This window comes from Amblyomma maculatum, chromosome 1, assembly GCF_055883805.1.
Source record: "Amblyomma maculatum isolate TAMU_Amacu chromosome 1, ASM5588380v1, whole genome shotgun sequence".
In the NCBI taxonomy this organism is placed as follows: domain Eukaryota; kingdom Metazoa; phylum Arthropoda; class Arachnida; order Ixodida; family Ixodidae; genus Amblyomma; species Amblyomma maculatum.
The window spans coordinates 138845993-138873731 of NC_139344.1; the positions used below are offsets into that span (position 1 = coordinate 138845993).

The 27739-nt window shown below is 46.3% G+C and overlaps 1 protein-coding gene across 1 annotated transcript; it reads left to right on the plus strand.

Annotated features, from left to right (window-relative positions):
• Window positions 1-223: 223 nt before the first annotated feature.
• Window positions 224-19793, plus strand: LOC146204090 (uncharacterized). Its single transcript, XM_084589090.1, has 4 exons — window positions 224-418; window positions 15905-16112; window positions 16322-16441; window positions 18054-19793. Exons 1-4 carry the CDS (start codon window positions 359-361, stop codon window positions 18254-18256), a joined length of 591 nt encoding a protein of 196 aa, XP_084445216.1. The 5' UTR covers window positions 224-358; the 3' UTR covers window positions 18257-19793.
• The last annotated feature ends 7946 nt before the right edge of the window (window positions 19794-27739 follow it).

The window sequence follows — 27739 nt, forward strand, 5'->3', positions numbered from 1 at the left end:
GTGGCCTGCTAGATTCCTTTAGTGGTCAAGTTCAGTGTAAAATCAGTAAAAGTGTTACAACAAAAGTTATTACAGTCAAGGTATTTTAATTTTTATTTTAAGTTTGTGCGAATTGCTGTTGTGTAAGTAATTAGAAAGTATAACAGTTATTTTTAAGCAAAAAAGATATAGGCCGAAAAATGTGGTCGGCCGTTTCATCGTGGTTGGCATCATCGTCATAGATAGCGTGCAGTGCAAGCGTCTGCTTCTCGTCTCCCTCGACTTGTGGGGCTGACAACTGGGCTGATCTGACGTGGGAAGCTTTGTGGGTCATTTACTCGAAGAAAGTTTTTCAAAAGTACCGAAACTCCTAAAAGCCATGTCTAAAGTATTTTGCTTCATCGTAGTGCTGACGACATTGCTCGGAAGTGCCGTATGTGTGAGTACACTTTTCTTCTTGCTTATTTGCGCTAGAAGTGCAGAGTTGAGACAGTGTTCTCAATTTGTTAGTCTCCTAGTTTGCAAGAAAAGTGTACCCCGATCTAGTTTAGCTCTAACTGCTTATTTTTAATGCCACTGATCTTGGAATTTTAGTTGCTTCTTTGTAGCTGTTCAAGCGCGATTTCTCTTCTCACTCTTTTATTTTTTTTTAAAGAATATACTGGCGCGCGCGTAGGCAAATATTAAATAGAAATCGGTGCAGCAAAGGTCTCTTTGTAGGCATTATCCGTTACACAATCGGCAGGCTCCGGATCGACGAACCGGTTTTTGCAAATGATCTCCTAGGTTTCGAGGACAGAGGACGGGACGTCTCAAACGTCCCCATTAACGAACTCTCTTGTGCATGCCCTCTTCTCAGACGATGCGGTTCCCTAGAGTTTTGTATAGTCTGTTTGAGTAGTAACGGGACACCCTTTTCTTGAGCGCACCCGAGAGTTAAAGACAGGCGCACTGGATCAGTGAATACGCTTATAGTATCCTCGGCTGCTACAAAAGCTGCAAATTCCCTAAGAAGCGAGACCATGTTTCCTGGTCGCATATTATACGGTAATTTAGTTGGTTTCTGGCAACAAATAACGGCCGCCTAAGCCAAGGGCGCGGCCCGTGGCTCCCCTCCGTGTGGCCACTGTACCGCCACGTTGACTAGCCTTGCGCGCCGGCTCCTTTTTCGACGAAGAGAGCGAGCCCAAGGCCAAATGAAGCTTCTCCGAAGATGGAAGCGCCAGCGGGGGCGGGCCCGCAGCCGGAGGCCGGCTGGCCCTCCGCCTCCGTAGCCCCCACCCGTTGCTTCACCCCGCGGTAACCCTCCCCTGCCGGCAGCTTTAATGGCCACCCTCTGCCGGGAGGCCGCACGCTGGGACCCGCCATGGGCCTGGTATCCGCGTACGTGGCGCGGCCCGTCCGCGTGCAAGATGCGGGAAGACGGGACAGCGTTGCGCAATGTCTCACCACTGCGCTTATTTGCTATTTCTCTATTCCGTGCCACAGCGGTCACCGTCGAGCTTAACTTTCAGCCACTTTGTGATCTGTGACTCTTTAAAATAATTTACATTAATCTCCTTCTATATGTCCCGTACGCTTCATATGATCTAATTTGAGGGACTCGAAGGCCTCGTGGGCAAACTTGATCCTCCAGGTTCATGGACCGCGCCTAACTAGCTTTAAAAACAGGTGTCACGGTGTGTAGATGAAGTGCCCAGACCGCACCGCAGCTTTGAAGACCATAAACTTCAGTTTTCTCACCCCACTTTTAGATCAGGATGCTGCAGGAGCCCTGTCGAGCAGCGGCCTCCTTCTGTATGTCCCGTACGCTTCATATGATCTAATTTGAGGGACTCGAAGGCCTCGTGGGCAAACTTGATCCTCCAGGTTCATGGACCGCGCCTAACTAGCTTTAAAAACAGGTGTCACGGTGTGTAGATGAAGTGCCCAGACCGCACCGCAGCTTTGAAGACCATAAACTTCAGTTTTCTCACCCCACTTTTAGATCAGGATGCTGCAGGAGCCCTGTCGAGCAGCGGCCATTGGCTGGCCATCGTGAAGGCTGGTTACAAAATGTAATTTGCATGAAACCATTCATACCATCTTTTCCTTATTGTGGCTAGGTTTAACGAAACCACAGTTATTTGTTGCTTGTATTAATTACCACTAGTGGCACCTAGCGCCAAAATTTCATTTGAAAACTGCACAAGTAAATAGTAACTGCCCGCCGGGGTGGCGCAGTGGTTACGGCGCTCGACTACTGTTCCCAAGGACGCGGGATCGAATCCCGGCCTCGGCGGCCGCTTTTCGATGTAGGCGAAAAGCAAGGCGCCCGTGTGCTGTGCGATGTCAGTGCACGTTAAAGAACCCCAGGTGGTCGAAATTCCGGAGTCCTCCACTACGGCGTCTCTCATAGTCAGAGTTGCTTTGGGACGTTAAACCCCACAAACCAACCCATTAAATAGTAACTATTCGAAGATGAGTATTAATTGTGCTTTACATCACCTAACACCACATAGTCAAACAATCGTTGTTTTGGCGCTCTTTGGCCTTTGTCGCCCTTACGCCGTTATGCTACAAACTATCTGTACTTTGCACTGCCTTGCTCCTTTGACGGTGGTGACTGAGTTTACGTGCTCGTGTACAGTTCGCAGTTATGGCCGTGCGGGTTTGCTTGGCTATTTAGCAAGGTCGAGTTTCTTGGATATTCAGTTAGGACCCAGAGCGGTGGCTCAATGGTTAAGGCGCTCTACTGCTGGACCTGACGACGCGGGATCGAATCCCGGCCGCTCTTCGGTGGAGGCGAAAAAGCAAGGCGCCCGTGTTTAGAAAACCCCAGGTCGACGAAATTTCCGGAGCCCTCCACTGCGGCGTCTCTCATAGCCTGTGTCACTTTGGAACGTTAAAGCAACAAAACCAGTGAGTCAGGAAGTAATTACTTTAACGTGCATTTTCGCGTTTCAGGAAAGTTAGCAAAAACGGAAAGGACGACGTAGTAACGCTTGACAGAATATGCAGTTATGACCTGCAAGGTTGTCTTTATTAAACAAGTACTGTGTGGAATCCTACTCAGTACCTGAGTTGTGCTCTCGTCTAATTAGCTGTGATCGACTGCCAGGGCCCCACTTGACTATTCTTGTATGAAAGCGTGCGCCAGTTTCAGACTCCCAAGACTTTAGAAGACGAAGAAGATTCGAACCTGCCAGACTTCGTTATTATGGGATTAATTGCGATTAGTTTCTGTTTCTACGGCAATGAATTTGTTTAATTTTACAGACGCTGAATACACTACGCGAGCGTCGGGAGAAGCGGGAACTTCGCGATTCCGCTTCTTAGTTCATCGCCTCTGAGTAGACTACACGTGGCTTTCTCTGCTCTTAGAATTTCCTTCACAAAAATGACAGCACTTTGAGCTCAACCAATTGCATTTAACGGGCATGCAAATAGACTTGCTGCGCCGCGCGCGAAACTTGTATAAAACTACCGCTAAGTGAATGGGTGCTAATTGGTGCAGACGCGTGCCCGAATCTGACCAGCACCGCCCACAGGGCGATCTGCGCGTGCGCTGTTCGGAAACGGTAATGCTCGTACACGTCCTCCGAGATTCGACGATGTGGTAGGGCCCAGACAGTTGCAGCAAACCAGTGCTTGTTGAGGGCCCGATTTCGGAGGCTTTTATCTTCATGAGTAGAGCACTGCCGCGGTGGCTCAGTGGCTAGGGCGATCGACTGCTGAACCCAAGGACGCGAGATCGAATCCCGGCTTCGGCTGCCGCGTCTCGGTGGTGGCGAAAAAGCAAGGCGCCCGTGTTTAAAGAACCCCAGATTGTCGAAATCTCTGGAGCCCTTCATTACAGCGTCTCTCATAGCCTGCATTGAGTAGCTTTGGGACTCTGGCTTCACCATAAACTAGCCTAACCAACAGTCTCCTGATTAATAAGCCTGCGCACACGGGCTTTTTTTCTTTTTCTCATATCTTTCCATCTTACAGAACCCCTAGCCCTTCGCGATTATCTTGAAGCGCGTCGAGTTTCAAGTGCACCGTTTTTTGATAACTGTAGCGTGGGACGCTGGCGTCAGCGTAAATGTGATACACGCATAGACTGAGGCAACAGCCGAGGGAGGCGCTAACAGTGTTGGAATAAAAAAGAAATTTAGCTTTGTACGAAATTTGACGTGCACTGCTGTACTGAAAGGTTCAATGGCTCGTACTGTAGTAGTCATGGTTGAAACATTTATTACACACTCCCTTCTCAGGGATCCTCTCGCTTCCTGTGCAAGTGGCTCAGAAAAAGAGTAGTGAAGAAGACTGCTTACGTAACTTGGTACTTAGCTCAGCGTTAAGCTGCATATCTGCAGAGGCCTATATATCTGCATATCCACGATTCGAACGTGCAGCGTTCAGAATTAGTTAAGGCGGCACCGACGGATGCATATTTGTCGTACAGCTCTCAACTTTGTCCGCGGCATTACCAGCTGCTGGTGGTGGTGAAAACTTTTATTCCGGAAAAGTTTTGAGCCCAAAAAGGGCACCACTTCATGGTTGGCATCCTCAGTCCGGGACACCACAGGCAAGGCCGATACTCGCGTTCAGTGAGCAAGAGTCCCTTGAGGCTCCAGCCCTGAGCAGCTGAGAAGGGCAGTCTCCCACGCCTCTCGGGTAGGAGAGGGTGGGGAGGAAGGGAGGAATTCTTTTGGCATATGCCCAAACCATGTTGAAGTCTGAAACCTGCCCACACGGAGGCACCGCCCATGGATTTTTGAGTCAGTGTATGACTATTGCAGGGTACACATTTCCCATTGTATACTTTCGGTTTTAGATAGATTGAAGGCAACACCTTCCTCGCCAGTGCGAGGCGATGGTGGCGTGCTTGCGCTGCTAAGTTCTACCTCCAATTTATGTGGTTTAAACAAGGTGTCCCAGCTAAGATTGGCTAACATTAGAAGAAAAAAGAAAAGCCTAAGCTTTCGTTCCAAATGAAATCAAGTGAATATTTTTTAGGAGTCGTGTGAAGGGGGGGGGGGGGGGGGGACCCGCTGTTATTTTAGTTTCGTCTACTTAAACGGTCATTAGGCTTTAAGAAAAGCAGAATAGACACCGAATTTTAGTTTATAATTTATTCTTTTACACTTCTTTCGGTTTCAACCGCCGAGCAATAACTGTGACGACAAAGTCGATAGGTCACGGGATGGATTGTGGGGATTCTCTACGGGGCTGCGGCTCCGCTCTGAGAACCGAGGCCACACCGCTAGCTCTGACCACAGCAGTGGCCGTGAAGAACGTCACACCGAGGCAAACATAGCCTGCGGGCCAAGTTGTTTATTGGGAACGCCCAATGTTCTTCCTCGGTGTCATAGCGGCACCCGCGCGCTACGGCGTCTCGGCGTCGTCTCTTCGGTGCTGTGCGCTGAGATGAGAGGGGAGGGGAAGGAGAGGCCGTTCTGTCACCCCTGCGCTCTCCGCCACAGCACCGGAGGAAAGAGGCCAGAAGGGGAAAGATGAGGGCTCCCCGAGAGAGAGAGAGGGTATCGCCGCGTCGTGTGGGCGTGGGAAATGTTGAATTCCCACAGATGAAAAAAAAAAAAAAAAAAAAAAAAAAAAAAAAATAAAAACGGTTTATCGCTACTCGTTCACTGGTTGCGATTCCTGTTCTTTTAGAAGGATGGCTTTAGCATTGTAGTGAAGAAGGATTCTATCGCTCCATTTTCATCTCTCGCGTGATCTAGACTTCACGTCAAACCTATCGCTCGGCTGTTGGAACCGAAATAGCCGGGAAAATAAATTAATTTTTCAGTGATTTAGTCCATGGTCGTAGGCAAATATCACATGGTGCTCCGTGCACAGTAAGGTCTGTAGGCAATATTGCAAAGTACAAAACACGAACCCAAAAATTAGGTACCTGTATTCTTTTAACTTTTTGTTTTCTTTCAATGTCGTTCTAAACGCCCAGACATGAATAGGAAAGTTTTGGAGCGCCGCGAAAATGGTCCGACTCTGCTGAAACCGACGAGGTAGCCTTATCGTAGCCTTTTTTATTCGGCAAAAAGGAAAGCGGAAACATTTGGAAGACCGTGAAGTTAAACATTACCACGTGCCCATGCGCCTGAATGAGCGCTCTCATCCGCCACTGGGTAAAAGCTATCAGATTCGTGCCTTGTGCGATTCGCATCCCTACGGTTCCCATGCACAAAGAGCTAGTGCAGTGCGACATCTAATAGTGCTTATGCTGCACAACTCGCGCGTTTCTTTAAAAAAATCTGTAAAGAGACAAATGTGCACAATAAAGGGCGCGGGCTCTGATTAGGATACACGCGAGACGAGAGCATTAGCGAGTTATATTTTCGACGTTCATAGGATTATAGCGCGAATCGAAGTTGACCTTTTTTGGGAATTTTTATTTTCGATAGGGTATCGCTGTGCGAATAAAACAAAAATATAAAACCTGCCCCTGTATAAGTGCAAATTCTCCGTGAATGTAGCACTAAGCCCGCCTTTCGGGACTCGTGAATATGAACGATGTGTGCGATTCTTTTTTGTTTCTTCCAGCAATATTCTGAGAACCAAAAAAGTTTTTACGTTCCTTCAAACAGTAATTTTCACTCAATAGAGAAATAGCCGAAAATGCAATTTTTGTGCAAATAGGCTGTTTCCTTTCATATTGGAAGGACCAGCACGTTGTTAAAAAAAAAAACCAAAAAAAAAACCGGATCAATTGTTTCTGAACACCTTCTACTATTAAGCCAATCGTTGCCGACCCTAAAGGGAACGAGTAAAAAAAAAAAAAAAAAAGAAAAAAAAAAAAAAAAAAGTCGAGTAAGTAATCTTATCGAATCAACTTATTGGCCAGAAAATGAAATAAAATAACGGGCGATCATACGACGTAATGCGTAAAAGCTACGTTAGCAGCATTGGTTTACAATTTCCGCTTTTACAATGATCCCCTTCCCTTTGCGTCTTTTAATTTTATTTCACCGTCGCTTTTTCGTTCCGCTTTTTTTCTGTTGGGCGGGGGACTAGTGGTGGGTGGAGGCCACACCTTCTGTGAGGTGTACGTGAATGGGTGAAGTCCTCAGACACACACGCAGCGGCATTTTTGTCGAATGAGGCCACACGCAGTAAAGTGCACGTAAAGCCCCCATATCCTTTAAATATACGTAGGTCGCTGACTCGCTGCACTGAAGGTCGCGCGGATAGCGGTAAGCGATAGCGCTAAACTAATGGCGTAGGCGGTACGTCACTGAAGTCGCCTATATGCGACGGATCACTTTTCAAGCCTTGGCTCCATTTGTGTGAAACATCTTGTATATACGGAGGCAGCTAATCCTACATGCAGTTCTGAGCTTTTAATCTATCCTCTTTACCCTATAATTATTGGTTGGAAGCTCCACGGGATATATCTCTGGCCACTCCCTTCTACTGTCGCGGTTTTCACCTGTTCTCAATCCGTCTTTCCTCTCAGGCTGTAGGGATTAGCTCTTTCACTTCTCAATTTATTGCTACTTGATTTTATTTTTTCTTTCTGTAACACTTTTGAGTTCATCGTAGCATGCTTCGGAAACTCTGGTCCAGCGTTGTATAGGTCAAGCGTGCCCTCTGTTTGAAATATTTTTTTTTTATTTGTTACACGCTACCAAATCTACCGTTGCTTTCCCCGGAGCAAACTAGGCATGTATGGGGTCAAGAACCAAGTAGCGAATTGGAGCGCATCTTGCGGTGTCCTTATCCTCATATTTTCGTCTTTCCTTTTCTCTTAAAGCACTTTTACGCTTTCTGTCTCTTTTTCCCTGTTCCCATTTAGGGCTTTACTGTTTTCAGCTTTAATTGCTTGTGCTGCGCAATGGAGGCTTATGTGTACTCGATACGTGCCTTTCGTGAGCGTGCGCCATCTACTCCAGGGCCCTGCAACAGCATTTTCTGTTGGCGGTAAGGATATTGGAGTTTTGTTGCGGCCGCCATCTCCTAGCGGCTTCCCCTTTTTTTTTTTTCTCCCCTTTTTGAGCGCTAACTCTTAAGGCTTATTCTGCCGGCCTCTGCGTATCAGCGTCGGTAAAACAAACGCGGTGTCGATGCAAAAGTCTCGCATGCGCACGACGTTTACCGGTATTTACGTTCGGTATTGCGCAAGTGTTAGAAACAGACAGGCAGGCTACTCCGAAAGGAAACTTTAAGCGTGTGGTATTCGCATGCGGCACAATGTGAGAACTTGCGTAGACGCCACGTTCGGTTGACTCGTGGGGAGTATCATGGGGAGTATTCCCACCTTTTCTTCCTGGGAGACTGCTTTGCGGACAGCTCAACCCGCCGGTCAGAAATGGCTGGTCGATCGGGCTCTATGCGAAGCAAAAGCCCGTGGATTGGGACCACCCTGGAAGACTTTTTTTTTTTTCTTTATTAAATAAAGTTGTTTCCATCCACCCACAGACGTCACAGCAGCTGCCGTGTTGTTCTCTAGTACACTGCGAAAGGCCGCCGGCATGCCTAAAGGGCAATTATCGTGGGGAGTATTCACAGACGTCAGCCGCCATATTGTTCTTCAGTGTATTTCGAAACCCCGCCGGCGTGTATAAAGGATAATTTTTTTTTTGAAACACCGCGATACGTGCGCAGAACAGTCAGTCCTGGCCTCCGGCACCAGTCGGGAGCGCGACCCAAACACACGCGTAGAAACAATACATTGCGAACAATTTTTCTCGTTTCATGGTGCGATTATATATGCAGTCGTTCGTTCACAGTTGGCCTGTGCTTTTAGAAATACTGTGGCAGTATGCAGCGTGATTTTAAAGGTATCTTTTTTAGAACGGGACAATAGGTTCGTGTTCGGAAGCCGGAAATACTCTTAACAGAAATTTGTATCAGGTGGTGTTTCTCCGAAACGCACAGCGTTCTTCTGGAGTCGAGTTATGGTGTCACGTGCGCTGTACACTGGCTCAGTAGTATGGTAGTTGCAGCAGCTAGACAGCCTAGAATGCTTTACGTGAAAAACAGTTCGAACGGCACGACGAGCAAACGAAAACAAAGTGTGCGCACGGTTGCTGACGGCGTCGCAGACGATACCCCGACCGCTTCCGGTGGTGCGAGCCCCCTATGTTTCTAAACGCAGCGCGTTTCCGGTCGGCCAGTGTACTGAGTTTTTTTTTTTTTTTCATTTTCTTGGTTCTCTGCGAAATCCAATAAGTGCTGCTGTAGCAAAATAACACACCCGTTAGCGTTGTTTGCTTAGTGGCGCTCTAAAGGAGCTCCGTGACGAACCGAAGGCTCACTGGCGCGGGCGTCGAAACTTTACCCACTCTGGCCGCCAGCGCCGCCGCCAGGGGCGCGGGCCTCCAGAGTCACATTCTTTGCTGAAGTCAACGCAAGCTCCTTATACGTACTGTTTTTGTTCAGTGCCTTTTAGGGTGAACGCTCAGATTAAGCAGAGCGAGTTCATTGGAGCTCTTTTCTCGAAACCGTATAATGTGTATGTGAACCGTACTACGCATGACAAGAACAATTTTTCAGGAATTGTATAAAAATTGACAGGTTTAGTATTGGCTTGTCATTATAGAGCTTATTTATATAGCTTTTCTCGTACAGAATACACACGCATGCTATTTGCGATGCCTCAGAAAAGCAATCGCCCATAAGACAGAATAGGTAGGCGTTTCCACGTAAGATCGAACAAAGAATGGTCGGTCGACCTTTTATATTTCTTTCAAAATTTTATATCTTGTTGCCTGACGGCTAAAGAAGAGATCAACGTTTGGTTTTGCTGTCAAAAGCTTTTTCGTGGCACGAAATTAATAATGACGAAGAGGTGGAGTGCATGCGCTTATCTTTTCGCTGTTTTGACCAACTTTGGTTATGAACTACATAACATATGTTAATGTTAGGTATCTGAAAATTGTCTGACTAAATATATGCATGTTTTTATTTGTATTCAGTCAATTTTCGCTTTCTTGGGTAGCGTAGATGTTTTTATAAAATTTCTTAAAATCGGCCCAGGAAACGAAATTGTACCTATTTTGCAGGGCTTTATTTAAAAAAAAAAAAATTATGGCAGAACAGCAATTCGACACTATGTTCTCAGTATAGTTATCTATCAAACAGCTAAAGCTTATATATATATAACGTTTCAATAGAGATACGATCGCGCTAACTTCAAGAAAACAGCGAACAATAAAAACTGCTGAGGACAGTTAAAGAAAGAATCCATTTTTGATATTTCTTAAACTTGGTCCATCTATTCTACTCTGCCTCAGCTTTCAAAATTATTAAAAACATGTTGCATAATCTTGTTGCACTAGTAATTACGGCAACTTCAATAAGGCCCTTGTGCAAGGCATAGGCACCACGCAGATCTGAAGATTCTACGGCATTTGTGAATCACCCACGATTTTAAATTTTGGCATAATATTGTAACAGGGAGAAATATACTTACAAAAGAGGATTAAATATATATACATTGAGACAGCCAAGGAACCAAGCAATGAGGGCCCAGCGTTCGACACACCTTCCACAAACGAGCGCGCCACTTCGTCGTCAGCGTTCTCCACCCGTAACAATATTGCATCTAGTCATTTTTGTTTAGACGTTGCAAATTTGCTGTGACAGACGCAGCAGTGAATGATTCGGAATCAGTTTTGTACGCGTAGAGTTCCTGATGGGGAGCTGTAGCATCGGGCAGCACACAGAAGTTTTCGCAATCACCTTCATCATAAGGCGGATTACACAGAAAGACGATAGTGCTAATGAGCAAGCAGCGTATTCCAAATAATTTTAGTGAAATGGAAAAATTATGAGGGGCATGGAGAACTGCCTCATTAAAACGGTATTTCTGGGCTGCATTCGTTAATTCAAATGATTCGACAGCGCACATTATAATCTTATCGCGTCTCGTTTGGAGACCTACGCTCAGGTCATTTTGTTATCACGGGGGTTTCATGAAGACTATGACAGACGAATGAACGGTGATCACTTTCCTACAGTTCAATGATTTGCATTGTCGTGAAGCGTTTATGTAAGTAATTGTGATTTAATGAAGTCTGGCTTTCGATGCAGAACAGCTTCATTCATTTATGCCCTTAGTGAAATCCCTCAAGCCATGGGGGAGGGGGGGGGGGGTGATTCTTATCCATGTGCTTGCCGAATTCACTTGAAGGTCCTTTATGTTCACAAACGTGCCCGAGGAAATAAGCCCCAGAATGTGTTTATATAACGCGCGACGAAAGACCAGGCTAACGACGACGGAGGCAGAACGATGCTATAAGGTGGTTGAGGATACCATAACATTTCATTAGCGTAAAACTTGACAGTAGAAATCCATGTCAAGTAAAGTTGACTGAGCAGTAGTTACGGTGTACATTTTTCCTCCTTATCCGAGCATCGTTCTGCCTTCGTCGTCGTTGGCCATGTTTTTCGTCCAAAAGTAAAAAAAAAAAAAAAAAATCCCCATCACTGTGACGTCACGAACTTTTGTGATGTCACAATGTCACATGTTTTCCTTGCCGCACAGTTCGCAAGAGGCTCCAAAAAAACTAACGCCTCGATCAGAGTCGACACGCAGGCTTCTGTCGGAGTACGCTACCATTCACTCTTTCTACCATGGTATATACCTCTGTCCAAGATACATTCTTTTTTCTTTTTTTTTTTGACTAAAATTGTTCGGGTGCCGTATTCGGCTAGCCTCCATTATTCATTTCATTTGACTGGACGTCATCATGACCAACGTTAATAGAATTAAAATCAGTTGCCAAACTCTCCGGGTTCTCCATGGTGCTGAAGCGGCGCGTCAATTTTAACGCGAGGTGGCGCTGCCGTCGAAACGGGCTCTATCTAGCCGCTGCTTGGCCGCTGTCGAAGCACAATCAAACGTTGCGGTCCCGGCCGTTCGGCGTAGCATGTAGCATTCGGGAATATTAAATTACTTGGTGTCCTAAATGCCGTACTTATCGTTAATTACTCACAGTCACCAATCAAGTCTGAACCGTGTGTGGCGAGCATGCTGCAAAACTTTACTGCAGCAACTCGAGCGATACAGGTGAGCGCTGCTCAGGCAACGCTACCGTTTTGTTTTTTTTTTGTTTTTTAGGAAAGTTGTTTTGCTAGTTTCTTCCCCGAAGTGGCATAGAGATATGATCATTGCAAGGTTCATCGTCAGTTTGAAGTATGTTTCTGCAGTTTCTGCTCAACCGCCCATGCATGTGCATATGTTTAACAAAAAAAAAAAAAAAAAAATACCAGCGTTTTTGCAGCAAAGAGCCGCATTGTCTGTGGTGCAGTTCAACGGAATAAGCGAATTTTGCGCATTGCATTCATTTCGTCAATAAGCATGCATGTGACTTTTAGCCGAGCGCCGCGCGCAATCTGTGCCGCGAAAAGAGCGAACTTCTGCTTCTTGAGTTGTCGGTTTCTTTCTTCCAGCAAGAGAAGAGAGCTTACACAGGAGGTTAGACGCCAACAACTCGAGACAATAAAATTTAGTCTTTTTGGGATTCCCAACTGTGGGTGCGCCCGCGTCGCAAGTACTTTTTTTTTTTTTTTTTTTTTTGCGGCCTTTCACGCAGTGGGCTACAGATAGACACACAAGTAAATGTCATTTTACATTTCATTCACAGCACGTTTTCACACTTTACTGAATGCACAAATTAGCAGGCGAGACTTCTTCCTTGCATTTTTAACCTGACTACTCACATTGCTCCTCTCGGATAGGAATCGTGCGTAAAAATGTATCCGCATTACCAAATAAAATTTCACCACTTGCACAGTGACCTGTGCAGGCTACAACCTATTCGGGGTAGCTTCCTGCTCAAAAGCAGGTCAACAATCAACCAGAACAGATTTCCAAAAACTTTTTCTGTCTTTGTTTGTCGCTCGACCACTGACTTGATGCCAGTCACCAGTTCAGTCAGGGAGCTTGAAGGGTGCTTGAGCACTCCAGGGACAAGTGAGCGCTTTTCAGTTAGGGAAAACCTTCGGTACACATCCTTCAGCGAGGGTCCATTTGCCCCTATCGATTTTTACTTCCTTGCCATTAATGATATGACTGTACGTCTTCAGTATGTCTTCATCGTAGAAATGAAGATCGCACACACGTGATTTGTCAGAAAGTTTCCTGTCAACACGCGGAATCGCGCGGTCCCATATGCCGCACGGAGATCCGCGTCACGCGGAGCCGAGAAAAAACGCCTCGCTGTGTTGTCGCTCTTGTAATCGCTCGCACAGCCCGGCACGCAGCACGTCGGCATGGTTACTGTAGCCCCTTCAACTTTGCATGCTAGCACAGGTAGCACAAAAAACGATCACTGCAGCAACCGACTCGGGAACGCACTGTACTCATGCTGCCCGCACTGCACGTGTTCAACCCACGTTCGGGCCGACGAGAGCCTGGTAGAACTGCAGCGCCACTCAAAGCAGCCAGCGGTGGCGGCGCCGCGAAACAGCTCTCGGTTTGGCAACTGATCTTAGTTCTATTAGCGTTGATCATGACGGTAGCATCGTGTAAAGCCTTGTCGCCAATGGTCCGGTCGCTTCCCGCGGACGCTTGAAAGCCGCGGCTTTGTCACCAACCAATGCAGAGGGCCAAATAGATCCGAAATGGAAAATTAAAGCTTATAGTATACAGCCCCTGATTTTCAGAGGAAATATGGCATGCTCACGGGGCATGCTGGCTCTTTGCTTTTTGTGTGTGTGTTAGTTGTTTGATGACTATATGGGGAGATCACTGAGGTTACTAGCGGTCGCTCCAGCTTTGATGTAATTATTACTTATGTTGATAACAAACAGGTCTCTTAAGGCTGATGAGGTTGCGGCAGCTCTGGCTGGCAGGCTGGTCGCATTTGTTTCATTTTATTACCTTAAAGACCCCGTTAGAGATATTACATAAGGGGTGAGACCAAAATACAATCAACTTTTTTTCATTTTTTTTTTCATACATGATGCGCGAAACACTTTGACGAAACATCAAGGCCAAAACTCTCGAACTACCATCTCATTTCTCAACTGGCATATCCAAATTACAATCGCTGCCGTCTGCATTTCTTAGTCTGTCAATGGCAATGCTGCGAAAGCTAATTTTTAATAAAATGATGCGCTGTTTCTGGAACAACGTCGTTAGATCTACGTTTTTTTTTTTTTTTTTTTAATGTGTCTGATGAAAGTCCGGTAAGCGCGGCTGGGTGTGAAATTCTTTCAGGCTGCAAGCAGCCATGTACGCTTTGGAATGCGAAGCAACGATCACGGTGGAGGATTAGACGAGCGGCGCAGTTGCGAACCACCCCGCGTTCTTGAATTCGGACGACGTTCGCCGCTACGTCCAGCGCATTCATGATTATTTTGCTACGACAATGTCTGACGGTGAACGCGAGGGGCGACATGTCCTGCGCATTGCTGCCTCAGAGGAAGCTGTTCCACCTGCTGGAAAGGCTGCTCGCTGTCGCAGCACGCGCGAAGATACTCGTTTATCCTCTGTGGTCAAGGTCGCTACGTTGCCCGGGTTCGTCGGCTAGCTGGAAATCAACTTCAAACTCTTCATCGCCAAGTGTAAACGGACGCGCGAAACCTATTCGTAGCTCTCGTTATTTCCAGCGCTACCGTTCCTTCCAGAACGCTACGCATGCGACGTTTGCCTGCCTGCACTCTGAACAGGATGCAGTTTTACATTTACCAGAGCGCGCGCAAGTTGGGACTGAACCACAAAAGGGCATCATTCCGCAGCTGTTGTATGTTAGGTTAATTTTGGCAGCTCAGTAGTGGGTAGAATAGCGTAGCAGCTCTTAGAGTCCGCTAAGAAGCAATATCTTGTCACGTAGTGGTGACAAGGCCGTAGACACCAAAAAAAGACACAGGCTTGATGGTACTGAAATTGCGCCCGCAAAAGAACTAAGCAATTCGGCAGCGGCGATGGCAACAAACGTGCCCGTCTCACTCGTCAACGCTCAATTTAAAGGCTGCTCAGAACAATCTAGATAACGTCGCAAGCTGCTACTAGCACAACCTGGAACATTGTATACTCGGGGACAACTTTCTGTGGCAATGTGGTGGAAGCTACGGAGCCGAAACGCACCAGCTCACTCCGCACAAGCATATAGTGCCTCCAGAAATTTCGCAGGGGATGCTCTGGAATGTTAAACCATTACGGAACTATTAAGCTTATTATTGTATCAGGCTTAAACTGCAGTACCAGCCAGTACAGCGGGAGTTTAATAGACAGCGTTCATGTCGATGGCTGCGCGGCCTGTCGACAAACTCGTAAAGCGCAAGAGCGTAGGCGGGGCCGGGTGGGATGCGTCGGCCGCTTTTCTCCGCCCATATCTGCGTGCGTTCGTATCGCTCGTCTGCTTTTGACAGCGTACGTCGTGCGCGTTGCCGAAACCGCAGCCAGGTACTTAAAACTACATGGAGTAGTAATACAGTTAGGAAAGCCCCGCCCTCGTAGCTTTGGCTCCATTGCCACAGAACGTTGTCCCTGAGTATAGAAACATACGCAGGTGGTCGGAATCTTCGAGACAGATCTCGGCGCATCGTTCGCGACAAAGAAAATAACGCGTCGTATCGCGAGCATGAACAAACACAGGATACAGAATTGATACGCGTGCCAGAATCACAGTGATAAGGCCGCATGCTGGCGGCTGTTAAAAAACAACAAATACAGTTATGAAGGTTTCGCGGCAATATCCTTCGCGGACCAATCAAAACTCAGGATATGAATCCAAATCTCCCAATGAAGCACGCTCTTTGTGGCGAGGCAAGAAAACTTTCTTCGGATCTCTGAGTGAAATACACCATAATGCAGCTTACTGACATTTTGCGTCATGTTTCTGGGTGATTTTTTTAGGTTCGCAGACATAAATGATGCGCAAAGGCGAAAAGTCTGCATTGGCGAGTGCTTATGGTTCAGGTATACATAAAGTGTTGAGAGAAAACGTGATTGTGACTGATTATTAACGGCATTTCGACTTGCGACCAGGCTGACCCGGACAAGACAATCACCCACAAGGTCAACTTTGACATCACCATCGGAGGCAAGGATGCCGGTCGCATTGTGATCGGCTTGTACGGGAAGGTGGCGCCCAAGACCGTCCGCAATTTCATTGCTTTCGCCGGAGAGGGCTACCAAGGTCTCAAATACGAAGGCACCATCTTCCACAGGGTCATCAAGGGCTTCATGATTCAGGGTATGTGCACACTTGAGGTTGCAATCTGTTCACTGTGCTGCAAACAGTCGTTTCCTGTTGTGGAATGTCGCTAACAATAGGAGAGAAAAAAATTGAAGTCCAAGCATCAAACCTGCGCGTTGTGAGCTCGAAAGCACGTCCCCCTGGGTCTCCGTGCTGTAGATGAAACGCGCCCCTAAGACCACTGCGTTCTTTTCGTTCTTGTGCAGGCGGTGACGTGCAGAAACTGGAAGGCCGTGGCTCCATCAGCATCTACGGCCGGTACTTCGACGACGAAACCTTCGCTCTAACCCATGACGGTCCTGGCACGCTCAGCATGGCCAATGCCGGTACGCAAGCAAGCTCTTGCTCGTGGTGTTCTTCAAGTTTGACGTTACACATGGAGCGGCAGAATCGAAAATTTCAATTAGTAAAGTAGCTGCGCTAAAAGAACTTGATGGGATGGGAATCGAACCCTCCGCGACACTTGGATCCCTAGTCGGACTGCCTGCGTGCCCCTAGGCCACGCAGGCACGTTCACACGGTTTGGTTAAAGCGGTGCTTCATGTATTGTGGTCTTTCCCATAATGTGGTAGATTGCGACTGTGTGCTAACGAGTATGTGTGAAACCAAAGAAGTACAAATCAAGAAAGTAGTGGTTAGGTAAGTTGCAATGTCCATGTCTGTGTACGAGCTACTCGAACAAGGATCCGCGAAAGCCACTGACGGAACAGTTTGACGATGTCGCTTCATACCCTTAAAGGCTGAGATTAAGTGTCCACAGATATTTATTGGCTGCTCCTGTCCGTGTGTATAGCCTCTCTTCCGAGGTGCTGCTCAATACTAGCTTCTACAGCCCATTATTGACTGGCAGTTGTAAGTTGCAAAACTCCGTTAAAATGCCAATTAGCGGAGGAGTCATTTGAATCTGCGAGGCTTACATGAACGTGCACTGAAATCTGAAAAAGAAAAAAAATCCTTCGCCGGACCATCTCGCGCGTGGCAAGCGAAATGAGTGCAGGAGGTTGCTTGTGAAAGGACGCCTCCACCTTTACGGTACCTCTTTTTACGGTAGCTCTGGTATGAGTCCAGAAGCTGTGTTTGTTTTTTATTTTGTTTGGCATGGACGTTTTAAAACGCGGATGTACGCTTACCTTTACGTAAAGGGCTGCTAAGAATGCCATTAATAAGATGTGTGACCCAGAAGATAATGTTACGTCATGGTGGTAGAGATACGAGGCCCCGACAGAAATTGCGTTGTGAATCACCTTTGAAGACAATAATTTTTTTCTGCGCAATTTCGCCATGATCTTGACGTGATCTGAAAAATCGGAACTTTTTAAACTTTTCTTCCATTCGATAACGATAACAACCAACCCCTTTTTTTAATGCGAAAGCATTACTTCGCTATGTTCAGATTTCTGTCCGCAGACCGCGTCAGTAAAACTCCGCCAGCGGGCGCGTCTAGTGCAGATCACTCAGCCAATGCGCGCTTTGAGGCCGGATTTCTAGCGAAATGATGACGTGCATTGGGTACCGATGCTGTGGCTATCAGCGAGGCCGCGCTCGAAGCTAAATTGACAGCGAACTGTCGCGTGCCTGTCTGGCTCTCGGGTGATGCTAACAGAGTGACGAAATCTCTGGATCGAGCTATCTGCGTCACGCAGGCGGGCAAGCTCTGTGCTACGGTGTGAAGCACAGCGCTTGGCCATCAGGGTGACATCAGTGGGCCTTGTAACGCGCGCTGCATTTTTTTTTTTTTTTTTACGAAATCTTTTTCTCGGCTATACTATTTGGAGGACGAGCTACAATTCTATAAATATAACATTCATCCTAAAATGAAGATTAACATGTTAATTAACGTATTTGCAGTTTCGGGAAATGCCCCGTTTCAAAAGCAGCATCAAGACTGTCCGCTTGCCTGATCAAGCTTCGTTTTTTTTTTTTTTTTTCCCATGGCAGGCAAGAACACAAATGGCGCGCAGTTCTTCATCACCACTGAGGCGACCTCTTGGCTGGACGGCCACCACGTAGTCTTCGGCAAGGTCATCGACGGCCTGGACGTGGTGCACAAGGTGGAAAACACCACGACCACCCGCTCGGACGCGCCTGTCGATCAGGTGCTTATCAAGCGCTCTTCGGTCGACACCCTGGTGGCCATCTGAGCGATCGGCCATGTTCCTCGCTTCGCCGCGGGCTGCTTCGCGCAGTCTAGGAGCCCCTTGCCTACCTTTGCGCTCTGGCGGGGAAGCGGGCTCTTTCTCGCGTCTATGGAATTTGTCACCATGTCCGAGTCGCTCGCTGCGAAGCTGCGGGCTCTCGTCCATTTTGCAGCTTGTTTCTTTCTTGTGCAATATTTTCATGGTCACAGCACTCTCGTCGAAATTTTTCTTTTTCATCGCGGTCCATCGTTAGTTTATTCGCACACGAAACGCTACCGGTTAGTGACTCGGGTGGAGGAATCTGGCGATAACGACCCCGTTTAAATCCGCAGCCCTTATGAGTGAAAAAAAAAAAAAAAAAAAAAAAAAAAAAACGTAATTTAGTGCATTTGTTAACGTTCTCTGCGACGCTTAGAAATTCTGCGTCCTACAGCAGTTTAGCCCAGTCATATTTTCTTTTTTATTTTTCCCCTCCTCTTGGTACAGTTTTGTACAAACTTCCGCTACTTCAGGAGAGGACGCCCCACCACGTTCGATGTTACGAAAGTACATACGATCGGTGTAATTGTTATGGATTCTCACCACAGCCATGCTGCAGTCGCTAACCGGTTTGTTTTGCTGGGCTTTGTTGGAACCAGCGTCCACATAAATGTAATTTCTCGTACGGATAAATCTAGGCAGATTTATCCGTACGAGAAACTGGTTAATCCGTATGACTGGTCCCGCAAAGCTTAAGGATTCCTTTGAAATGGCTACTTAAAATTTGAGTTCAACATTTCGAGTGCTCAGTTTCACTTCCAACTTGCTCGGCACGCAGAGTGTCTGGCGTTCTACAACGCTGCGGCAGCTGTGTGCGTGCACTTTCGGGACAGGGTAATTTTGGTCAGGGCGCAGGGGGTGCCGTACTGTCGAGCACCGCTGCCCTTGCATTTTATATCTCAGAGGCGTTTCACACTGGCACAAACATTTTTTCACAGGACCAACTGCTAAGCAACAGCTTGATATGAGCCTCTAACGGTATAGATGCGTTGGATTTTTTTTTATGGGACGTTTTGCGTAGAAAGTTTTGAGCTTCACGCGAAGACCCAAATAGTATATCAAGGCCCATATTCCGAGTTTGCATCGTTTTCAGGAGTGCCGTTTTCGCCCCTTTTTTCGAGTCGCCTGATTGGCAGAGACACCGGAACCGGATGTCAGCTTGGTTGACACCATTTCAGGTTCTGGAATTTCCACCAATCGGATGAAGGCGAAAACTGCACTTCTGAAAACTGCGCGAAATCGGAATACGGCCCATAAAGTGTTTTTGTTTCCTGCATTTAATTTATATAATATTTGTCCTGCTCAAATACTCGTTCCAGGATGTCACGAACAAAGAGGTACACATTGCAGAGCACCGATCAAAGCGCCTTAGCATCACTGTTTACACTTGCCGAAACCTGCAAAATTTTTGCTATTTTATATATGTAATCGTACAAACTTTTCTATGCAGTACTCTATTTTCGGTATTCGTTTTGAATAAAGCAGTTGTATTTGCTTGTCAGCGTTTGCTTCTTTTCTTCTGTCCTGTTGTGGCCGCGCGTTTCAGACTTGTAGTCCGGAAATGAGTTAGAGGTAAGTTTTATTCTTTTTTTTTTTCTACGAGTAGTTTGAATTGATTTTCCTAGGTTGTCCAATATCTCTCGTATTTGCTGTTCTTTATGAGGTAGTATTTTTCATGCAGGCAAAGTGAATTTTGTGTCAGCAGCGACGGCGCATAGGTTTAGCGCAGAAGTTAAGGATCGGTTACGCGCCACCCTGCTTTGACGCAATTCTTTTACGTTGCTCTTACCGCTGAACTGTGAATTTCAGCGCTAACAAGTCTTCCTAATCCCTACGACGTTATGAATGAGGCTGTTATGCGTACTGCTGTTACGAAGTTTCAAGGATCTGCCGGAGACCGAACACTCAAAACCGAACTCTCTTGCCCGTTCAGGAAAGGGATATTCGCGGGCTAGTGGCTCATCTTTCCTGGCATAGCTACGCACACGTATAGCAGGAGACTATAGAAGCACCAAGGTCTTATACCACACCCACGACGTTATTATTTGACACGAAATAAGCGCCGCTGGAAATATGCGTCGGGGCACTTCTCCGGGCTAGCGAGAGCATTTTACGGTTAGGGGACACAAAAGCGAAATACTTGTCGGCACGTCATTCGGCATGCCGTGAAATGTATCCCAGTCCTTGTCCGCGGAGGGAACAGCAGCGCACCCCGGAGTTTCGCAGGGATCAGTCGTGTAGGGACCCACGCAGTAGTCTGTGGGCGAGACTTGAATCTGGTGCGCTAAGCGTGTCGTCTGTGCGGCGCAAAGTGTAAGGGGGGGGGGGGGGGGGGGGGGGGATATTTGGTCGGCATATTGGCTCCGTTGTATGCCTGTTTATAAAACTCGACAGCAGCTTTTCACATTCGCTTACCAGACGTAAATCCAGAAACAGATGTTTAACACACCTGTTGGCCAGGGAAACCACCCTTTTAGGAACTAAAGGGGCGGCGGTCACCGTGTCACACCGAGCACAATTGGTGCTTCTCTAAGTCCATGCGATACGACAGTTTACACCGGCGTACGCGAGGTACGGGGGCGTCTCGTGGATAGGTACAGTCTTTGTCAAAAATATACGGCCCAAGGGTTTCGCTCCTACGCCCTGTAACGCAGCGCCTGGTAGCCATATTGGAACATGAATGTAAGCAAGAGCAGAATGAGGACGAGCTTTGTCGTCTATAAGATTTTGAACGCCAGTGTTGTGATACGAGCCCCGTTACGGGGCTTAGAAGGAAAACCCCTGGGCCGTATACTTTTGACAAAGACAGTACGTTGATTACATGCCTAACTTGTTGACTTCTTCGAAACCACATCCAGTCGTGCTGCGGTGTCGATTGTGTAAGCCTCCGAATTCAAAACTGGCGCTCTTGCCGTTTAACGCCGATGTGGCGCCATCTCTGGGCTGGTCTGGGCAACCGCTGACGGTCTCTATGTGCGGAGGATTGGGCGGGGCAATAACGATGCAACACCTATGTTAACTCACTATCGAACTATCGATGGTTGAAATAAAAGCTATTAGAGACCAGATGGCCCCTCCGAGCGTCAGATCAATTAAGTGAAGAAAAATTGTAGGATCTTAATTATTAACGTAATTAACCAGGTAGGACGTACGAAAGCTTTTGCGTACAGATTAAGTTGATGGAGACGACGACATGCAGCGCATGGCGCGAGAATGTGTTGTTGTTTTCTTTTTTTCTCCCTAGTCGGCGCATGCAAGCCAAAACATCTTTGGTTGGGTTTGGTTGGCTCAGGTAGTGCTTTCGCACTAGAAGTGTTGCGTTCGTGTTATGCTGCGCTCTTTGAATTACCCTCTCGAGGACACGTGGACCTTGACGTCATCGTCTGGCGGGCCAATCAGGACTGAGGCATAAGACAATTCTATCGCTCGGAGGTTAAAGTTGTTGCTAGCCGCAGGCGGGGAAAAAGAGGTTCCCGAAGTGTGCTGTCGGCGTTGTGTATTCTAATCCCACGTCCTGTAGAAAAGTTTACATCGGGTAAACTGGCCAATATCTGAACGAACGACTCGGAGACCACGGCAACTCCGGTCGATCAAGGGAGAAACCTACAACCTTGCGTGAGAAAAAAAAAAGCACAACCTGTTCACCTTTGTGGCACCGCACCAAAATAATTGACAGGGGAAAGACTAGACAAACGCAAGCTTCTCATCATCATCATCATCAGCCTGACTATACCCACTGCAGGGCGAAGGCCTCTCCCATATTTCTCCACTTAACCCGGTTCTGTGCTAGCTGCATCCACTTGACCCCTGCGAACTTCTTAACCTCATCCGCCCACCTAACTTTCTGCCGCCCCCTGCTACGCTTTCCTTCCCTTGAAATCCAGTTTGTTACCCTAAGCGACAATCGGTTATCCTCTCTTCGCGCTATATGTCCTGCCCATGCCCATTTCTTTTTAATTTCCACTAGAATGTCGGTAACCTGAGTTATTTCTCTGACCCACTCTGCACGCTTCCTATCTCTTAATGTTACCCCTACCATTTTCGTTCCATAGCCCTCTGGGTTGTCCTCAACTTAAGTAGAACTCTCTTGGTTAGCCTCCACGTTTCAGCCCCATAGGTGAGTACAGGTAAGATGCAACTCTTATATACTTTCCTCTTTAGCGATACAGGTAAGCTGCTAGTCATAATCTGTGAGTGCTTGCCAAATACCCTCCACCCCAATCTTATTCTTCTTGTTATTTCCTTTTCATGGTCCGGATCTGAGGTTACTACCTGCCCTAAGTAGACATATCCGCCTACTACTTCCAGCTTCTCAAGACATTTCTAAACAAACAGAAAGAGCTGACTCGCATAAGTGATCTGTAGTTATCACCGATAAAGAGTACTATTTTATGTCAGGTGTTTAAATTACGACCTCACTGTGTTTTCTTCTATTTATTTATTATTTTTGCATGGTGCGTGCTTGCGCAAGAAGGTGGTTTTAAGTACGTGGCTGTCCCAATAATAAATAAGTTGTAAGTCCGGCGACCGCGTGTGTGTACCGGTTTCTTCTCCTGTGTCTTTTTTTTTTTTTTTTTCGCTGGTTCTTTTTTTTTTGGTACAAAAATTAGATCTCCGGTCGCTATGCGAGCAATCAAGACGTTATCGGGAAGTACTAAAATCGGCATTACAATTATTTTTGATGGTTCAAATAAGTATAGACGGTAAGGGTACTGAGAGGTATAGGTGGTTTAACAACGGCAACATCAAATGTCTAAATGAATCCACAAGAATGGCCAACTAATATCACAGCATAAAAGAGGCCTCCAGACACCACGCGCATAATACAGGCGTTTGTACTCAGTCAAACAATGTACGTTACCAGATATCTTGCTCTGGAAAAAAAAAAAAAAAACGAGAAGGAGAAAGTTGATACCCAGAAATATGGCGCAAAAAACACAAACACAAACGAAGAGACACAACACTCGCGCACACTACCAACTGTAATATGGATCTGAACACGCCGATGCAGCACTAACTAGCCCCTCAAGCTGTTATTTTGAGAAAGTTGATATTAGGATGGGCGACACATCACCGTGGTTGGCTTCGATCAGCTGCACAAAATTCTAACTGTTGTTTGCCTCCGTAGTCTGAGTACAAAGGAAGCGGAAGAGATGTAGATCACGGTTGCTTTGGCCCGTGGTTCTAAGCAAGCTCATGTTTCGACGCTCAGGTTTCGACAAAATCCGAAAATGCAGCTAGAAGCTATTTCGCTGCCCGCGTGCAAGATTCTAAGTCCACGACAAGCGACTACGATTCTCTGGGCACTTCTTTACCAGGTAACGACAGCGCATACGCTGCACCCGGAGGATCACGCACCGAACGCTTGGTAGGGAAGGTGATGGTAAACAAAGGCATCTAACCACATATCGGGGTTTATTGCAGCACTGTACATTAGAAAGAACTAGTCATTCCGACGCGTACAACGATACTCCCCAAGGACAGGGAAGTGGCCGTCTGTTCTCAACTTTAATATTTCACACAACCGGCACTTCGGAGTAAAATATACCGAGGCACATCGCACGGCCATTACCGTTCATTTAACGTCACACGGCGTGCACATTGCGCAAGTTCCACTGTCGTTTTAAAGTATCCGATTCGATAATATATAGGGTTATCGGCATCTAAAATAAATGTTCTTTAAACAGGATGCCCCATGGATGCAGAAACCCGGAATTGCCAAAAAGTACCGGCCTCACAAAACATCCTGAGGGAAAACAATGATAAACCAAGAATAATCGATAACACCAAAATATAGCAACAGCCAATACGGATTAAAATACCAGTTGAGAAACTGATTGGTATTACCATAATTACATATCAACGTTATTTGCATTGTCTAATCGCTGCAAATTAAGATTTATTTCTATACTAATTAGCATTGGCACCAGTACTGATCAATACTAATTAATATTAGTCACCAACTAACACTAACAAGATTACTAACAAGTCACAACAAATGAAAGCGCTCACAATAAACTGATTTCAAATTAACCACTTGTTAGTCTCTTAAGTGCCCCAGTCATTTATTTAACTTTTCTTTCGTTCACATTTAAAGTAAAAACAGGAAAAATCAATTTTGTTGGAACGGTATAAGCTGGATATATTCCATTCAGGCGCCATTTATTAATTCGAATGAAAGCAAGTGATTTTTGGTCTAAATATGTCCAGGCCTCAGTATACTCCTCATGTCGGATTTCCGAAGAGAAACGAGAATGGTCGATTTTTTTTTTTTTTTAGAGAGCACGCACAAGATTTATTACAAGCTATCATAATAGATTGAAACTTTAATAATAACAGGAAGCTCTAAGAAATCATCACTCAGGGAATTGTGGAGGCATTTCCTGTTCCGCAGGTGTGCATAGCGCCAGAAATCAAGAAAAACAACAAGACATTGGTACAGGCGGTAAAATTTGTCAGTAAAAAAAAAAAAAAGACGAAAGACGTGCACCTACCAAGCTAACTGTTTTACGAAATATCCTTTGCTGCGTTCGCCAGTAGGCATGCAAAGCGGCTGAATGGCGAGGTGAAGAATGATAAACTTGCCCCAGAAGAAGGAAATGGGTTAGCGTAAACACTTGGAAAAACAAAGAAATAAACAAACAAAAACAAGCGAGTTCGCTTTTTACAGAATGGCGTAATACTGTCGAATATATCGAGTCTTGTGACATAATCGATAGTTTCAAAAAGCGGTCGTAATACTCTCGGTAGTACAATCGATAGAGATGTTATTAGTTTAAAGATTGACGAAGCTACTGATGGTCAATTCACCAATAGTTTTTCATCATTACAGGGCAGACAGTGATGAAACCATGCGGTCGCCAGCACATTCCGACTCCACAGTAAAAACTGAATAAAACAAATGAATGCTATATTATTGAAGTTATAACTTAAGTTCAACCTCACTGTATTCAAGATTAATGTTCACCGATTTTTTACACGCGTAATTGCTACTAATGAGTTTCGTCTGAAATATTGCGCCAGGTAAATACGGTTCCCTAAACGGTAGCAGACTATTGGAATACGAAGCGACCATTCAAGCGATGCAATTTCACTGGCGCTTGCTTGTGGAAAGTAAAAATGTGTTTAATCGCAGTGAAAAGGCCCGAAACTTCCCTAATATTACATTCGGGTCGCGCGCCTGAGTATCATAACCCTACCACCAGTTATTACATGCGGCTCGCGGCCCCTCGGTAGCGTTGGCCTGGCGGCTCCGTGGCTCGGCGGACGGCATCAACGGTCCCAGAAAAGACGAGGCGTCTTCGAAGGAAACAACCTTTACTACAACATCATGAAGGTATGGGCAGAGAAGCTGACCCGGAGAGAATACAGACACTCTCACACAGCTGGTGTCTAGCGTCGTCTCTACGGCGTGTCAAAGTAGTCTCTCTCGCAGTGGAGTCTGCCGCTGCTTTTTATAGGCTTGCCAGTTCAGAGGGAAAGGGAGAGCCCTGCAAGTTCGGAGAAGACGAGATGACTCAATCGCAGGTGGCGCGACCGCATCTCCTCCATCTCCTGCAGACGGGCGAGGGCGATACACTTTCCCTCGAGCGCCGGGCTTGGCCAGCGTTTGCACACACATGCACGCACACACATTTGGCGCGTGGCACGAACACGCCGAGACACGTTCGCGGGAGGAAGCGTTGGGCGGCCGACTGGACGGCGCCGAATTAAATGGCCGAACCGCTCGCATTTCCGCCGGTTGCTATGCAGTGGCCGCGTCAGCTGTCACACTTGTCGGTGGCGAAACATAACACCAAGCACATACGCCGGCCTTCATTCTTCGTGCGAACTTTTCGACAGAAGACAGGTTCGCGGCCCCCTTCCCCTCTTTCCTCACCTCTAGGTTATATGATAGGGAAAACGAATTACTTCTCAGCAGCGATCGCAGCGTGCCAACGCCATAGTTTCTATGCCAATTAAAACAAACCGCATTTGACTCACTTTACTGCACGCCCCGCTGCACCATTGATTGCTTTGCAATTATGTGGATGCCAAAAGCAAACGAAGCATGTGCGCTGTGCGAAGTCAGCGCACGTTACAGAACACCAGACGGTCGAAATCAATCAGATGGCATATAGCATCGGGGCATTAAGCCACACACAGCAGATACCACCTTTTTGCATTTCCCTCCTTTCGTCCCTTCTCCTGGCCTTCCCTGATGGCTTGATTCGTGGGTCCGCCTCAATCGGAAGACAATCACTGCGACTTTCCTGATAAAAAAAAAGAAGAAAAAAACATTATCTCTATGTTACTTGCGGGAATATTGAAACACCACACAGAATATGAGCCGGACATATACCAGGTGATTCTTTTCAACTTTTAGGCGTCTTCTTTTTTTTTTTTTGTGAAGAACCGTAAGAGATACATCTGTGGTGGCTCTGTGCACGTGGACAGCACAGCAAAGCGTACAGCCTATGTCAAAAGTTTAGAGCCCAGAGGGTTTGCTTTTAAGCCGTATATTATGACTTCTTAAACAAACGTGGAAGTCATAGGATGAATAACCTTCTTGCCTTCAGCAAGTTTGGAAACCTGGGAACGTATTACGAGTCAGATAGTATGGCTCAGAAGTAGACCCCATGGGCTCTAAACTTTTGACAAAGGCTGTACATCATGCACGTGATAGACCTCAATAGCCAGACAATTGACTAAAATTATCTAACCAGTTTTTATAGTTTTTGGCTTTACGGTACTTGAATACTTTATGAAGTTTTTTGCTGTCAATATTGAAGGTGACCGCAGTTTTTAAATATAGTTTGAAATATATACCGTGAAAATACGATTTCAAAGCCCGCTGAATAGGACCTCCTGCGTAGCACATTTATTTATAGAAAAAGGAGTCGTTCGCGTTTCTAACGAAGAAAAATACAGATGCACTTTGTGTTACGCAGTGCCATGTAGATAAAATAGGAGTTTAGAACATGCGGGCCGCTTTGAGAAAATTTCGACCATCACAGGACGGGAGAAGACTAAAATTAACAAAAAGTAACAAAGGAAAAAATGAATAAAATCAGTAATTGATAACAAAAATATATAAAACAGTAAATAACCACAAAATAAACTCAATAAATAGCAAGAAAATAGATAAAAATAGACCAATACATCTCTTCCCCAGACCACATCTTCAGGTTCCTGGTCGAAAAAAATATATATATATTACAGCCGATTTGCGTAGTTAATAAAATGCAAAGTAGGTGCGTAGCACTGCTTACCCCATATATACTTTCATAAACATATTTACGCTTTGTTATGTTTCGGTTTGGTATCACCGAGAGGCGCGGTGAGCGGTTCGGAGCCGAGGGAGCACCGCGCATACGCGTCTGCTGTCTGCGACAGTAGACGCGTACTGTGTGTGTGTGTGTGTGTGTGTGTGTGTGTGTGTGTGTGTGTGTGTGTGTGTGTGTGTGT

Excerpts from the sequence above, each read along its gene's own strand:
- LOC146204090 (XM_084589090.1), top strand. The coding sequence starts at position 359 with ATGTCTAAAGTATTTTGCTTCATCGTAGTGCTGACGACATTGCTCGGA. Across the intron at positions 419-15,904 it reads TGCTCGGAAGTGCCGTATGT|GCTGACCCGGACAAGACAAT; the intron begins GTGAGTACACTT and ends ACTTGCGACCAG. Across the intron at positions 16,442-18,053 it reads GCTCAGCATGGCCAATGCCG|GCAAGAACACAAATGGCGCG; the intron begins GTACGCAAGCAA and ends TTCCCATGGCAG.